The 17,047-nt window shown below is 33.5% G+C and overlaps 1 protein-coding gene across 1 annotated transcript; it reads left to right on the forward strand.

The window, feature by feature from the left end:
- The first annotated feature begins 6,082 nt into the window (after positions 1–6,082).
- LOC143063945 (uncharacterized) lies at positions 6,083–16,637 on the forward strand. Its single transcript, XM_076236406.1, has 7 exons — positions 6,083–6,163; positions 7,127–7,179; positions 7,660–7,790; positions 12,025–12,177; positions 12,801–12,847; positions 15,214–15,267; positions 16,568–16,637. Exons 2-6 carry the CDS (start codon positions 7,133–7,135, stop codon positions 15,262–15,264), a joined length of 429 nt encoding a protein of 142 aa, XP_076092521.1. The 5' UTR covers positions 6,083–6,163; positions 7,127–7,132; the 3' UTR covers positions 15,265–15,267; positions 16,568–16,637.
- The last annotated feature ends 410 nt before the right edge of the window (positions 16,638–17,047 follow it).

Consider the following 17,047-nt stretch of genomic DNA (forward strand, 5'->3'; position numbering starts at 1 on the left):
AAAATCAGACTTGTATATTCTGTAATTAAGACATTTTGCAGAATTCATAACATTATTACTCCAGTTCAACATAAATTTATCACTTAAACATTTCTTGACATTCTTACTAATATTATCAGATTTAGCAATTATTTTATCATCCCACATCAAATTAAATCCACATTCATATAAAGTATTTTTAATTTCTAACAACCATTTAGAGTGGTAGATACCCCTTTTACAAAGCTGATACAATATAGAATACAGTGTATATGAAATTTTTTCTCTTTTACCACACATGATACGTTGCCAGAAACCAAGCATTCTAGTTTTAATAAGAATATGTAATGGTATTCTACCCAATTCTCCATAAATCATACAATGAGCAGTACTTTTTTTAACCTTCAAAATTATTTTACAAAATTGCATATGCAAGTTTTCTATAATATTACAATTTTCAAAACCCCATACTTCTGCACCATATAACAAAATAGGTACAACCATTGTATCAAATAGCTCTAATTGCATATCAATTGGTAAATTCAACTTCCTAGCCTTTCTTAAGACTATAAACATGGCTTTTCTTGCTTGCTGTACAAGATGTGCTTTGGCGTCATTAAATTTACCCTTACATGAAAATATAATACCAAGGTATTGAAAATTTGTAACAATATTAAGGCTTTCACCACTATATTTAAAGTTCATATTATCTGTGTTAAGTCTAGATCTTGAAAATATTACAACTTTTGTCTTAGATATGTTTACTTGCATTTTCCAAGTTTGACAATATAAATACATGGCATTTAATGAGGCTTGTAACTCTGCTGCCGATTCGGCTAAAATTACAGTATCATCTGCATACAATAACAAATATAAACGAAAATATACAGCGACTTCATCACGGACTTTTAAGACATAATTCAAATTGTGGTTGTCTCCCTTCGCCGGTTCAATCATTTAGATTTCAGTCAGATGGTTATAATATTGTTTTAATTCTAAAATAACATTCATGTATCAGGTACAGACATTTCGATTTTGGGATGTATGGGGAAAGCGCTTTGATATTGAAATGAAGATATTTCTGGTTCTGATTTTGACTGCATGGAATTGAATTCACAGCTACCAACTTGAGTTAAGAAAAGTCCTACATTTCCCCATGAGATAATTATCAAATTGGAAATAAGCATATTTTGGGTGAAACAAATTTTGGAAGAGCATTTAAAAAATATTTACAAAAGTGATGTGTAAAGGTTAACAAGTCTACAGGTTGACAGGTTTAATTTTACAATCAAACAAGTAATTAAGAATAATTAGAAAGGAGTAGGTATAGTAAGACCGCTTTTTGGCCCCAAAATATAGCAGTTTTACAAAATTGTTAAAATGTAAACTTTAGTTATTTATTAGAAAGTGAAATGCTTCTGCTACATGAATATGGGCTGATTTTGACAATACAGTGTACATATATCAGGTACTAGCATCATTAAGTCATGCTAAATTACTGAAATCTTCACAATTTTAGCATTTTTGTAAATTTTTAGACGCTGAGTTTAGTTTTGCATGGTTGACTGAAATAATTTAAATTAATACGTATCACGTAAAATTTGTTTAGCGTAGCTTTTGGACTTTCAAAGAGTAGCAATTGAAGAAAACGGGTGTAAAATGATGGCAATAACTATTTTGCCTTGTAATGCGCCAGTTGTCGTTCAATCAATTTTAAACACCAAATATCATCTCTCTGTATTTTAATAACTAGTTTGGCTCCAATATTTAAGGCAAGGCTACAAGAAAACACCATAAAGATGATCATTTCCGAAAAATCTACTTGACATGGTTTATCTGTTATGGTAATGAATTTGTTTGACAGCTAAGCCAGTACAACATTGCCATCTGACATGCAATTTCTTTATAGGTAATAAAAAGTAACACAATGCTACCATCGATCCCTCTGCTTGTCCGTCGGGGCGTCCGTTTGTAACATCCCTGTTGACACTATTGAATCTGCATATAAGAAGGGATTCTAAACATGGCAAATTTATCACACTGCGATGTGTTTTTTTTTTTTCACTTGCTAGAATGAACTTTCCAGGTAAAGGTTTACAAACATCTTTTCTTGATAGATTATTAAAATGGCACTCACGACACAGATCATTCATTTTAAAAAAGAAAAGCTGAGTTATCATTAAGACAAGAATACTCATGTTTGGAGTTCTCACAAATATTTACAACTTAATCATGTTAATGGCAATCCAATAGAACAACTTCCAAAACTATCTGATAATCAAATAATCCGGGTATTTTTTATATGCTTATATTAGAAAATCATTACAACCTTTGATCAACGTTATCCTTTTTAGAATAAATATGTTCAAAATCTCATTTTCCCGTACATACTTTTTAAACGCGGCATGCCATATTCACAAATTAGTTGAAAATAAAATCTTTTTCTACGAAAATAGGAAAAATGGTTAACTGTATTTCATTCAAAATATACATGTATTCTCTGTGAACAAAGTTTGCTTTTTCGTAAGTTCAGATATCATGTATAAGACTAATGTAAACTGTCGCTTGTGGATTACGCTATTTTTAAGAGATTTGAAAAAAAACGGAGAAAGGGAGACAAACACAATTTTACAACAACCAAGTTTAGGTGTATTACGTACGTCAAAATATACGATTTTTGTTTAGTTTACAAGTTTAATGATCAACGGGAGATAACAATAACCCTTTTTTTTACATGTTAAGGTATGTTACGTTTAAGTAAGTCAAAAACCTAAAATTCTCTAATGAGACAATAACACAACAAAAAGCTATGAATACAAATACGGATATTCTTAGAATTGAGGGTCATCATTTAAAAGTTACGATCACCCTTTATAAATTACAGTCAATCTTTACAAATCACGTTCATCTTTTACAAGTTACGGTCATCTGTTTACCAATCACGGTCATCCTTGTTTTATGTAACGGTCATCTTGAAAATATTTTGATAATGATTTACGGACATCTTAGCAATTTTTTCAAATTGAATTTCGCGTTTCCTGAACATTTTTCGGTAGTAATTTGTGATTTCTGTGCGAATCTTTTATAAATTTACATCGTATCAATGTATACTTTGTAAAGAAAATGATATAGAAACACTGTAACAGACAATACAAATACTGACCTAATTTTTCATCCGACATCTTGGGATGACCGTGAATGCAGTTACGGTCATCAGCTTTACCCCAGTGATAGTGGAATGTTAGAATTTAAAAATAGATTCATTCGATAAATAAAATGTCCATCCGTAAATACTTGACGTTCGTGTTTATTGATATTATATATATTATTCAAAAGAATTTGAAAAAAATACTAACAGGAACGTTAATTTATTATAAAATTTTAATTCAATTTTTGTTTGTTTATTTTAATAGTTTAACCTTATAGCATCTACATATTTGTACTATCATGGTACGGTATTGAAAATTGTATTCATTGTATTGATTGTGTGTCCAACTATCCTACACGTCTCGATTCATTCAAATTATAGATCACATTTCAAAAGCACACTAACGGTTTGCGTTCTCAAAAATTACGGATAAAATGTCAATGAATCCGGAATCAAAACATTTAATGTAGGCTGTTTGACATTCGAATTCAATATTAAATTAAGATATGTGATGACGCAAATGCGTATTCTTTTCCTGAGTAGCAGTGATATGCTTACTATTTACTATTTCGTGCGCTAAAATACTACTTGCTTGCATGTAATACTATTAAATTCACTCGTGAAAGCCAATTTTCGTTTTTGTTATCTAAATTAAGGACACGGCAGAAAGAGCTTTACATGTGACTTTCAAGCACGGTCATCATTATTAACGGTATTCTGACCTCGAATTGTTTCTTTTTTAAGTCACTGTCCTATTATAACCTTTGACCTTTTCGAAAAGCTAAGGATTATCTACCCAAGGAATAGATTCCTCAACTTTGTAATGTAGTTAGCCTTTTAACTTTTTTTATTCGAGCGTCACTGATGGTTTTTTTTGTAGACTTAACTCTTTTCTGGCGTTTTTTATATCTACATACCTTTTTATATACATTGGTTATTTTGAAAGTGTGTACAGGTATTCCTAAACTTCTGAATTAAGAAATTCTTCGGCAAAACTAAGTTTCCCTGTAGAATGTTTAAATTGATTTAAGTAAAATCAGGAAATCCTTAAAATTTGAGATGTTTTATGAATCAAAAATAAATCTCTTCATAAGAGGTCCCAATCAATTGCATGCCAAGACAGCTTCAAATATGAGTTGAGAAAATAAAGGCATTCATGTAGGAAGCAAAATATAAAGATATGATAGATGAAATAAATGCATCCAGAATTCCAGATTATAAAGCAAACTGAGTGCATAATTTATATTGCGATAGGTTTGTTCAATTTGCATAAGTCATCCGGTTAGTAGAAATTAGGATTTGCCAAAGGGTTATAATCGGAAAAATTATGTTTATTCTCAAGTAATAAATAAAATAGTCCAGCTTTAAAACAAATATTCAAATAGAAGCTGTAAATATATACTTTTAACTGGCTTCTTCTATTCACAGTCAATTATTTCAATTCAAAAGCAAACACAAATTCAGCAACAATCTTTTGGTGACCCGGCATTGAGCGGTCTTAGGTTCATGTATTGCTTTTCTTTTTTTTTTAAAGAAAGCAACTTGTTTTTAGATCGTTACGTCCAGCAGTGACGGATCCAGAAATTTTCAAAAGTGGGGCCACTGGCTGCCTAAGAGGGGCCCGATCTCGTCACGCTTCAGTGATTCCCTATATAAGCAACCAAATTTTTTTCTCAAAAGGGGGGCGGGCTCCCTTCACCCCCTAAATCCGCCTCTGTCCAGGTTAAGAATATGTTTAGGATACGTATAGCACGAATCATTGACAGGGTCAAAAAGATGTTTTTTGTATAAACAAAGGTTCCGTGCCATATATCGCTATTAATGTATGTATGCCAATGATACAACTCTAATAGTAAAATGAAACAAGTTTGTTAACTTTATATTAAAGTCAATTATTGAACCAATGTATTCATATGTACTAAACGAAGTCTTCTATGCGCGCTTTATAATTACATTTATTACGAATCCATAAAGTATGTTCGACATAAATATTTCATTCAACGAATGATGATCGAAAACATTGGCTGCTAAGTAAATTTCTTGTTTTGCCAAAGTTCTAACGATGATTTTGATAATGTTTAGGATTTTAAGTTAAAAGTCAGTCCTTGTACGTGTATTTTATAGTTAATAAAAATCCTGTCAAGTATCACACGGCTTCAAGTATAAACCAAAGACTAAATACTCTATAATGACAGTAGTATGATTCCTTTGGGACATGCTTTCAATATAGTCGGTCAGTCTCTAAATGTTTTCCCACCGAATGTATCCATCTTTCCGTTGAACGAAAAATAATTAACTGTTGACAATGACCTGTGATTGAACTGGTAAACACAAAAATTCCCCATATGCACTGATCACTAATTTTCACTCACTTAAACGTGTATATGGTTTATACAAATTGAAAGCATTGATGATAATATAATAGAGATTATTTGTATCAATTATAATTCCAGATAGATAAATAAGAATATCATTTAAAGAATATTTGTGATGCATAGAAAATAATTGTGTTGTAAAATTAGTGTTCTGTCCAATTGTCTGTCCGCAGTCTGACTGGACTCCTGTTCGAATTTCGCATTATGCTATTTTGCCTTTGCTAGTTGTGTTCTTCAAAAGCAGTTATGATGATTTCTGGTTGATAAACGCACTGTTAGCTTCTGAAAATATAACTATTAGATAATTAACAATTGTTATAACGGTTGATATTTTCGTATTATTGGTATGGATTCTCTTTAATCTCCCATTTGATTGACCATTAAAAAGATAATGCATGCAATTTTACGTGTAATTGTTTTTCGTTCCAGCAACCAAGATTAATATGGTGAGACAAAACATATTACAACACAAATAGCATCAACGCTATCATGACTTGAAATAATGAGGACTATTTCTAACTATGGAAAGAGTAACTAAGGTCAGCCAAACTAAGGAAAACGTGATCTGTCATAACGTCAGTGAAAGATAAAGGACTAATGACTTAGCTTTAAATACCAGTCTAGTCTATCTAGTCTTTGTAAGTCGTCTCTTTGGATCAAGGTGAGTTCTATATTTATATCGTTCTAGATACCTTCAAATTTATAGTAAAACTTACACTGCCATATATGTGTATTCAAATTTTGTACTTCAAATTTTGCTGTTTCTTTGAGATATTAATGTAATCAAATTTTTAAATTTTATGATTTTTTAGGTGTTTTTCTTTCTTTCTACAAAACGTAGAAAGTTACTAAAGAATGCTTCTGAATGGGGTCCAACTTAGTTCAGTCTAAATTTAGATATTTGTAAATCAATTTTCCTTTCTGGAAGAGAAAAATAAGTGAATAAAATTAAAATTAAAAAAATATAGTAAAAGACGACGGTAATAAGTTTATATATGTATTCCCTGACCCAAGGATAAAAAAAGATTACAAATTCTCTCAATAATTCCTGAAATGCACGAACACATGTGCAATCAACAACTGGAACATGAGCACACTAGTTCAATATGCATACGAACTATTTGTTCATTTGTAATAGGCATAAAGACAACATCGACTTGGAAATAATTGAAGTACAGAGAATGTCCATTTATTTTTTGAATACACCCTTTAAGACAAAGAAATACGTCATTGTAGTCTCATAAATAAATTCATGTAGACTTAGAAAGAAGTATATTCCAACTTAGAAATAACAGTTCCTGTAGACTTGGAAATACGACGTTCATGTCGACTTAGAAATACGTTCATGTAGACGTAGATATACGTTCATGTACTTATAAATACTTCCATGTAGACTAAGGACATACCCACAAAAATATGGACTACGTCTATGTAGACTTGAACATACGTCCACATAAACTTGAGAACACACTCAACAATCAAAACAAATATTGACCCTTTGGTGGCCTTTGGCTGTTTTCTGCTATCTGTTCGGGTTGTTGTCTCTGGAACATATTCCCCGTCTCAATTTAATGTTGTCAGAAAAACATTCAAGCACTAAAGATTTATTTGAAATTTGTTTTAGATCACCATGCAGTTGCTCGTTGTATTATCCTTACTTTTTGGATATGCTTATTGGTAAGTCATAATTGTATTTTTTTATACTGTCATCAAATTCTCGAAAAACAAAAACTCGTTATACATTCTGCAGTGTGTAATCTCCCTAATTTTATCTACTTAAATGATTATAAATTTGACAATGAATTATTCATTATTTACTAAGTAGTTGTTTAGGTATATATACAAAATGAATTTTCTATCTTATGTCTCGTGAAAATGTATAATATTAAGATCATATATAATGAAATACCTTATAAAGTTGGTTTTTTTTTTTAAATTTGTTGATTTCAAATTAGTTATCTGATGTTCGGGGTCCGTTGTTTTCCTCTTATAGTAGATGTGTTTTCTTCGGTTATAATTTGTGACCCGGATTTTTTTTTGCTTGATCGATTCATAACTATTGAACAGTGGTATACAACTGTTGCCTTTATTGAAATCAGAGAAACTAACCCATGAAAAAAACCCATGTTCTTGCAAATGCATTGCGTTTTTTTACAGTCAGATTCATGTCCATGGACATGAATTGAATGTATTGGTAGCTAAAGGGTTTGCTCGTCTTGACACGAATAAAGACGGAATCTTGGAAACCAACGAATACGAGGCTGTTTTAAAGGTTGACGACACTGATGGTTTGTAATAATATATAATACATACTTCAATAGGACTCCCAAATCGATGGCCGATTTTATGGCCCTCTAATCAAAGTTTTTTTTTCAAATCACAAATTGACGTCCAAATCTTTGACTCACGACCTTAAAAATAAAATGTGAAACAAACAGGATAGAATGTTAAGCCCCAGTCCCACTAGACTACGATCGCACCACGCTCACCGCGATCTAAAATAAATTCAGATCGTGGTGAGGTCGCGGCATGAAAATGAAAATTTCCGTTGCTTTCACGATGCTACTACGTCATCAATACGCTTCTACAACGATCCCGCTGCGATTATACCACGTTCTCACCGCGCTTATTCTGCGACCTCACTACGCTTATTAAAATCGTTCTACGCTCATCATGTTCTCACAACGACCATACCACGAGTTATCCGATTGCAACACGATCTTACCACGCTTCTACTGCGATTATAGCACGTTCTTACCACGATTATACTACGCTCATACCGCGATCTTACTACGTTCTCAGCAATAACGTCAACGTCGTGTTCTATATCAATACAGTTCCATTCCTTCTATTTCTGATTAATACGTAAATTTCGCGAAAACAATACAGTCATGCCACCAAAATCTACTAGAACACGTGGGCGTGGTGGTAGGGGTTGATGAAGAGGCAGAGGGAGATCAGATAGTAATGAAGCCGACCAATCCAACCTAAATTACAACCTTTTGTTGGTCCATAAAGCTCAAATGACGATATTTCAGTGAACGATAGCAGAGATGACACAGATGTGTCAATAGATATAGGAATATGTGGTATGAGTGCTAATGAGACAACCCTCCATCCAAGTAACAACTTATAAAAGTAAACCATTATAAGCCAAGGTACGGCCTTCAACACGGAGCATTGTTTCACACCGAACAGCAAGCTATAAAGGGCCCCAAAAATATTAGTGTAATACCATTGAAACGGGAAAATCAACGGTCTTATCTATATATTTAAACGAGAGGCATGGTTGAGCCGTTAGAGAAAATAGACAAGAAGTCATAATAACATTCAGACAAACAAAACCTGGAGAGATTTAATATATCTTATGTGAAAACGACAATGAGAATGATGGTCGTAGTATAAACGTAGTCAGGTCGTAAGAAGAGCGTGATGAGGACGACAAGGGCGTGCTAGAATCGTACTATGGTCTTGAACAGCGTGGTGTAAACGTGGTATAGTCGTAGTGGAAGCGTAGTTGGGTCGCGGGGAGAACGTGGTGGTCGTAGTAAGATCGTAATAACGTCGCTGTGAGATCGTAGCGCAGTCTCTTCGAATAGAATCCCGCTTTCGCTACGCTCTCTCTACGATGGTACAGCGACCTTTGCGATCTTACTACGACCTTAGTGCGCTCTCACTACGCTTTTTCTACGACCTGATTTCACCACGACCGCACCACGATTGTTTTGAACATGTTCAAAGTTGGCCACGCTCATCACGATCTTGAAGACCTCACCACGACCGTGATACGACCGTGATACGACCGTGATACGATCTACACGATCGTACTACGATCATCAAAATTTGCATATTTTTCACAGATCGTAGTGCGATCGTGGCCTAGTGGGACTGTGGTATTATTTAATGCGGGGTTCACACATTGCCGATTATTGCTCCCGTTTGAGATCAGACAGCGATACGACGCGAAAAGTGAAAAAGTCGGATTACTATCCTCAATTATCTGGAATGTCCTATCATTGTCTGAAAGCAGTCATTTAAGTTCGTAATAGATTCCTACGGGTCGGGAAGGGTCCGAATAGTTCGCCGAAGTACCCCGACAGTTATGTGCGTCCCGTAACATTCGGGGAAACTCAGCCGATTTTGTCTAGTCGGATTACAATCGTGCCTATGTCGTGACAGATTCTGCTGTATCGGATCAAAATCCTAACAATGTTCTGTGTATTCTGGACGGTGTCCTGTGGAACGGGAATGATCTGGAGAAAATTTTCATTGCTGTTTTTCTACCGATTGAATCCAGATTGAATCCAAATCTTGTCGATTGCGTACCGTTTTTGCCGAAACCGTTCCGGAACAGTCCCGTTATTAATACGAAATTCGTCAATGATACCCACGTCAGATTCCCGACAATTAAAGAATACAATACGACTAAGACCAGACAAAGCCGTTTGCAATGCGATAGAGCGGACCGTGATAAGATTACATTACGACAGTACCTGATCCTCCCGAGTATGCAGACAGTTTTCGAACGGATAACTTCCGTCAGCGTCGGTTCACTGTCTTGTCACAGTATGATCTCTGTCGGATTACATTCGGTAAAATCGGGACGCAGTCATGACAGACTCGGTCGAATTTTACCAGGCGAAAGATACAACTTGGATTAGAAGCGGATTATCGGGATAAATTCGCTTGGAAACGGTTGAATATCGACGCTTCCTGAACAATATCTGATTGTTGTCGTGATTAAATTATTTGTTTTACATATTTTAATTAAAGTTTGAACTACCATCCACGATTCACAGGATCTTGATCCGACTTTTGACAAATTTTAATCGGGAATGGTCCTGTCAAGGACGGCAGTAAAATCGTATATGTGTGACCCCAGCTTAATCAAATTAATTGTATGTTGTCATTGATTGTCTTGTTGTCGTTTACAGAACCCACGTTTGTTCTTTTATCTTGTTTAAAGAAGTTCGCTTGTCATATTTTGGAATTTTTGTCATATTTTCGAAATCCTCTGGTTTTATCTATTCAAATGCCTTAAAACAATTTGTCCATTGACCTCCATATTTCTTTTTATAAATCTTTTACATGTAAAGTCTTATAAGCCATCTGTAAAAAATCTTATAACATTTTTGATATTTTTAATAGTTTTTGAGAACTTAAACTTGTCAATGATAAAGCTATGAAAAATCAAGAGAGAACATTTTCCCACAAAAATTTCAATGGCTAATATCTCGAAAACAAGCACATTAACCTATATTTTATTTTCGCTCTTTCGATTTCTTTATTAATCCACTATCAATATATACTGGTACTGTGAAAAGCTTGTTATTTTGAAATTGAGTAGCGAACTTCCTTAAGGTGACTCTTTGGGACGGGAATCTGTTCTGTGTTGTTAATTTTCATAAGTCAACTACGTCAGTATGATTTGTATATATATGCCTCTTTCGGCGATACAACTGCAAAACCAAAACAATGAATACATGGAATACAGAAGAAATAAGTAAAGTCTAAACTGGGAATAAAACGAATCATTATACCATATATTATTCGTCGATTAGAGGAGAGAACCCATTCTAACATGACGTCCTTCAAACGCTTTGAGTACACACCCGTGGTAAAATATGAATATATTGGTTGGGCTGTTCTGATTGTACTCTCACGTCATATGATTGTTTATGGATGGAGTACACGACGTCATAGAATGATAACGTAATAGTTTAAGCATTTTTCGGGAAAATACAGGCTTCTGATACCGAAAATCATCACCAGAATGAAACGTAAACAAACAATACTAAAATGTGGTATAAGCCCTTTTTTATATACATAGAAGATATATAAGTAAATTATCATTAAAATTCATCCAAATCTATCTAAATATATTATTGTAAATAGTTTGAGCATGTCACTAAATCTGTTTGCTCCGTTCTTTACCGCCAATCTTAAAGTGGGTTAATTTATGGGAACGGCAAATATTTGCCTCCATCTAGTGCGCTTTGAACCAAAACAATTGCTATATTTGTCTTATCAGAATCGAAATAATTCATGGTGGCTTGAATATATCTAAATTTTACCACGGGTTGTCCCTTTATGCCGATATTTTACCCCTCGCTATCGCTCAGGGTAAAATATTTGTCATAAAGGGCCAACCCGTGGTAAAATAACGATATATTCAAGCCCCCATGAATTATTTCTTAAATAGTCTATAACAGATCGGACATCTTTTTGTAATTGTAATACATGACGTCATAGTTGATTTTGATTAGAAGATGAACAATATTTATTGCCATTGATTTACAATTGTACGTATATTTTGAGACCGGTTGTCGATCTGAGTTTAAGATATATATTCCATATACCATACCAATCTCCCAAGAGAGAGAAAGGACCGATAACTTTGCATGGGAGATTGATACCATACGTCTGTTTTCTAGGTGGTCAAAACGTTTTTTAAATACAACATATTATTTTAAGACATCGTTACATTCTATTTGTACTGTTATAATGTTTCTATGATTAAAGGTGACGGAACGATTACCTGTGATGAATACGTAGCTCACTCGTCTGCGCCAAAGGCACTTGCTTTACAAATATTTACCGCAGTTGACCCTGATCATGACTGTTCTCTTACTCATGCAGAAGCTTTGAGCTTACTGACAAAAATGGACCAAACAGGTATTTTTTTTTTACTTACAAATCATAGAAAAATCGAATACAAGTGTCGAAGGCCGTACCTTAACCTTTTATGGTTTACTTTTATAAATTGTTACTTAGATGGAAATTGTCTCATTGGCACTCATATCACATCTTCCTATATCTATTGAATAATCTGGGAGATGCATACTATGACCTTTTTTGTCATATACTTCATGTATGTCTCACATCTAACGGTTCGAAATGTTGTTTATTTGTACTCTTTAGTTTGAGAAATGAATATCAAAGATGTCCACATACATTTCGATAAATGAACAGCAGAAGCACAACTGAAATCATAAAAAGAAACGTTATTTATCTCACGCTTTTGGAAGTTCAATGATTTTTTTATTCCAGACAAAAGTTACACGAATTAAAGCAACATATTTATAATGAATTTTATACAGAAAAGAAATATATAGTAGATGAAACAAAAGACCAAACAAAGGCAAAACTGACACCTACATTACATAGGGACCAGTTATCAACGCCATCACTGATCAGGGGGTTTCTATACCTAATATGTTTAAGAAAATAACTATGGTAACCGAATGTGCTTGTTGATTTGCTGTATTTATTTTCATGTATACATTTCATTTTTACAGGAGATGGACAGGTCAGCGAACATGAGTTTGAACATTATTACGTTCAGGTAAGACTATAATGGCAACTTCCAGTGCTCAAGATACTGGCCATGTATGCATTTTTTTTTAATTGAAAAAATTCCCAAAAGCAACAGATTGATTCGATTATGTATCTCATTAATAACAAGAATGTGTCCCAAGTACACGGATACCCCATCCGCATTATCATTTTCTATGTTCCGTGGACCTTGAAAATGGGGTAAAAACTCTAATTTGGCATTAAAATTAGAAAGATCATATTATAGGGAACAGGTGTCAAGTTGATTGGACTTCAAATTCATCAAAAACTACATCGACCAAAAACTTTAAACTGAAGCGGGACAGACGGACGAACAGACGGACGCACAGACCAGAAAACATAATGCCCATAAATGGAACATAAACATTGAATATCTCTTTTAAATACGTCTGTAAATTGCTTTTTGATACCTCTATAAATTGCTTTTTATGGTTGCTTTTGTATGAGACTATATACCTTGCCTACTACAAAGTGGTGTTGTCCTCTTGACATCGATCTGTGTGGTTATCTTTGTCATGGGGTGGCTTACTCATTGACGTTGAACCCAAAATATACTGTTATGTACAGTTGTATTTGTTTATGTCTGTCATATGTTAACAGTCATATGTTAACAGTGTAACATATGACAGACATAAACAAATACAACTGTACATAACAGTTTATTTTGGGTACAACGTCAATGAACTAGCCGCCTAATGACAAAGATAACAAACAGATGTTAATTTGATAGATGCTTTTGTGATTTTTGTAAAATTGTTTGTTTTAAGATTTTAACACAGTGATGACTGCCGTACCCATATTTTGACTATTTTTTTTATTATGTCCGTTTTGCTCACGCATCGTTGTAAATATAACGGAATTTGATGAAACTGTCGTACAAGTGAAAGGTTTAGCTCTATAAAACCAGGTTCAATCCACCATTTTCTACATTTGAAAATGCCTGTACCAAGTCAGGAATATGACAGTTGTTGTCCATTTGTTTGAGGTGTTTTGTCATTTGATTTTGCCATGTGATTAGGGACCTTTCGATTGAATTTCCCTCGGAGTTCAGTATTTTTGTGATTTTACTTTTTTGTGTGGCAGAGACATCAGCATTAATCTTTAAAATAACTAATTTATACAAATAAAACAGATTTGACGACAATAGACTTCTCCCAATGTTTGAGTATTTTTAATCATGCTTATACGTAAAACAGGACAGGAGTTTTGAGTAATGAAAAAAATCAGGACAGGAGTTTTGAGTAAAAAAAAAAAGGCAAAAGGAGCAACTTTGCCAAAAAACGGCAGGATGACAATTTATGTAAAAAGTCAGAATGAATATAGGCGGGACCGACTAGAGCAACACATATAAAGGCAGGACAGAAATTACAATTTAAAAAAGACAGGGCAGAAATTTTCATCCTAGACCACCCCCTCCCTCTCACAAAAAATCAAAAAAATGAAATTGTAGCTCCCTTATGAAAATATCATTTTTTAGTACAATAATGTCATGACTTTTGTTTGTTATTGGAAATGTTTTGTTTGTCATCGGCCATCTATAACAGTGATTTTACGCTCATTCAGTGTGTCAGAAGCCTTCAAATAGTGATTAAAATAGAATAAAAGAGTAAAGTACATGCAGGTGCACGAGAAAAAAAAATGAAAGTTTAAGGATGCAACATTTAAATCAACACACAAGGTTTAGTCCTTTGCACGTTATTCGTATTATTTGATTTAGGCGTTTGGAACCTTTAGCAACCCCACAGTTTAAATGTCTGTAACACGTTCGATATGACAAGTGGGGGTTACAGACGAATGTTCACCCAATCTGACCCAGTCAATTGATAACCGGAGCGCGCCAAAAAAAAATTCTTGTCCACGTAATTATGAAAATGATTCTGTTTACATATGGCCTGACGAAGGCTATTTGTTCAGCTAAATTATTTGTCAACACGATTTTATAACATTATCTTCATATATTATCATTTATATGAATACTGTTGCGCAAATCTTCAAACTTTGTAACATTTTCCTTATTTGCGCAGCATCGTCCTGTACATATTAAATTTGCTGGTCGGTTATTTTCTATAGACCTAGATGTTTCATCTCAAATTTAACAAAACATTGTAAGATCACTTAATTTGTGTTAGGAAAGTTTTGTTTTTCCCTCAGCGGGGTTCGAACATTTCCGTCTGTGGCATCGTTGCAACTTCGCCTGGACCGTGATCAACGCCCTACACCACTGGACCACTTTGGCTACAAAAAAAGATAGCTTTCGGGGGTAGATTTAAATGTAATGACTTTGTTCGTTGATTTAATCTAGGGTTGTATATATTTGTCCAAGATCGAAACAAAATTATATTATATTTTTTTCAGATCTTGAAACACCTCGGTCACGTGGACCATGGTCACCAAGTAGTGGGTTGATCTGTAAGTTCTATGTTGATTATGATTATTAACATTATGCAATGTTGTTTTCTTGTATTATATTTATTTCTGAACATGTACAAAAAGATACTATAACCATAATAACTGTATCACACAGAATGTATAAGATATTGTCCTACTTTAAGCGTGTGTAGACTTTTTAGCCCCTTAAAACATTTATTTGAAATGCACAAAAGATGGAAAATCGGCCTCACCAAATACCTATATCAATCTAAAGGCAACTTTGGCTGAGGGAGTTGAAACCTTAGTTACTAATAATTTCAAAATTATTAACGAACAATTTTTAAATGTTTTGTTATAAATCGTAAAAGTACCGAAGTTTTGACTTCTGAGCTGATGCTAGCTCGGGAACTGATAGTCCAGTAATAAATGAAGCTACACGATACAAATTTCATGCATTTGAAAGCCATTTATATGTAAGAACCTAAACAGTTGGAAAGCTATATAACCAAACATGACATCAACAAATAGCCATATCAATCTAAGTTAAACTTTGCTTGAGGGAGTTGAAACCTTTGTTTGTTGTTTGAACTACTGAAAGACAAAACAAGGAGAATATTTACCAAAAGAACCGTTGTATAACATAGTCAAAGTCATTCGAGAAATAGCTGTGCTATATGAGGAACATAAATAAGATAATTAAACTTCAATAATATAACAGAAGCTTAGATAATAGCGGTAAATTGGAATAAGAAGTAACAGTAGCAGTACCAGAGAAGTGGTAACAGTTGCAGTACTAGTAGAAGCTACATTCGTTGTAGAAGCAATATTCATACCTTTTCTTCCTCTATTCCTTTAGATCTGTTTTTGGTGTTTCTCTTTCGTCCGCTTATTAGAATTTCATTTTTCAATGTTGTAAAGGTGTATATAAACATAAAATGGACGATGCTATTTGTTTTGCTTGTGAAATTGTATTTCATATCACTCTTTTTCAAAATTAAACTAAAACACTCATTTTTGCTGAAATGTGCAAAGAATTTCATATTTCGTTGTTCTAGAAAGAAACTTAAACGATATGCGTTAGCTCATTTCAAAAACTTTCAAAATAGTTTGATCACCTTATAAGAAAGAAGAATCGGAATGATTGCCAATGAGACAAATATCCATACAAAAAAGAGCAAAAAATATATTTTAACAATTATAGATCTCGATTCTAGCTACACAAACAACATGTAATTTAAAAGTACAAATAAACGTCATTGAACATATAATTAACATTGATAATACTTTTCTGATGATATAATAGTTAAAAACTCACGATAATCATGATTTCATATTTCAGCTCTCCTTACTAAAGCGACATGATACCAAATAGGAGTCAGACCAAGTTTTAATAAAGGACTAGAATTATATCCTTAGATTTGTTCTTTCGATTTTAATAGCATGATTATTTAAAAAAAGAGGGACGAAAGATACCAGAGTCAAACTCATAGATCGAAAACAAACTGACAACGCCTTTGCTTAAAATGAAAAAGACAAAAAGACAAAACAAACTGACAACGCCTTTGCTTAAAATGAAAAAGACAAAAAGACAAATAATTATTATATTATAATTAGTACACATGATACAAGAGGGAAAATGGATTTGAGAATTAGTAAAAACTTGTTATCTGTAATTATGAAATGAACTACAAAATTGATGGTTCAGATATTTTGTCAAATGTAGTGATATCACAAACAGTGTCGGCCATTAATACACATCACCTGAGTCTCATATTGGTAATTGATAATATCACAAGCGGTCACGGCCATTAATACAAAT

Source organism: Mytilus galloprovincialis, chromosome 2 (genome assembly GCF_965363235.1).
Source record: "Mytilus galloprovincialis chromosome 2, xbMytGall1.hap1.1, whole genome shotgun sequence".
Lineage (NCBI taxonomy): Eukaryota > Metazoa > Mollusca > Bivalvia > Mytilida > Mytilidae > Mytilus > Mytilus galloprovincialis.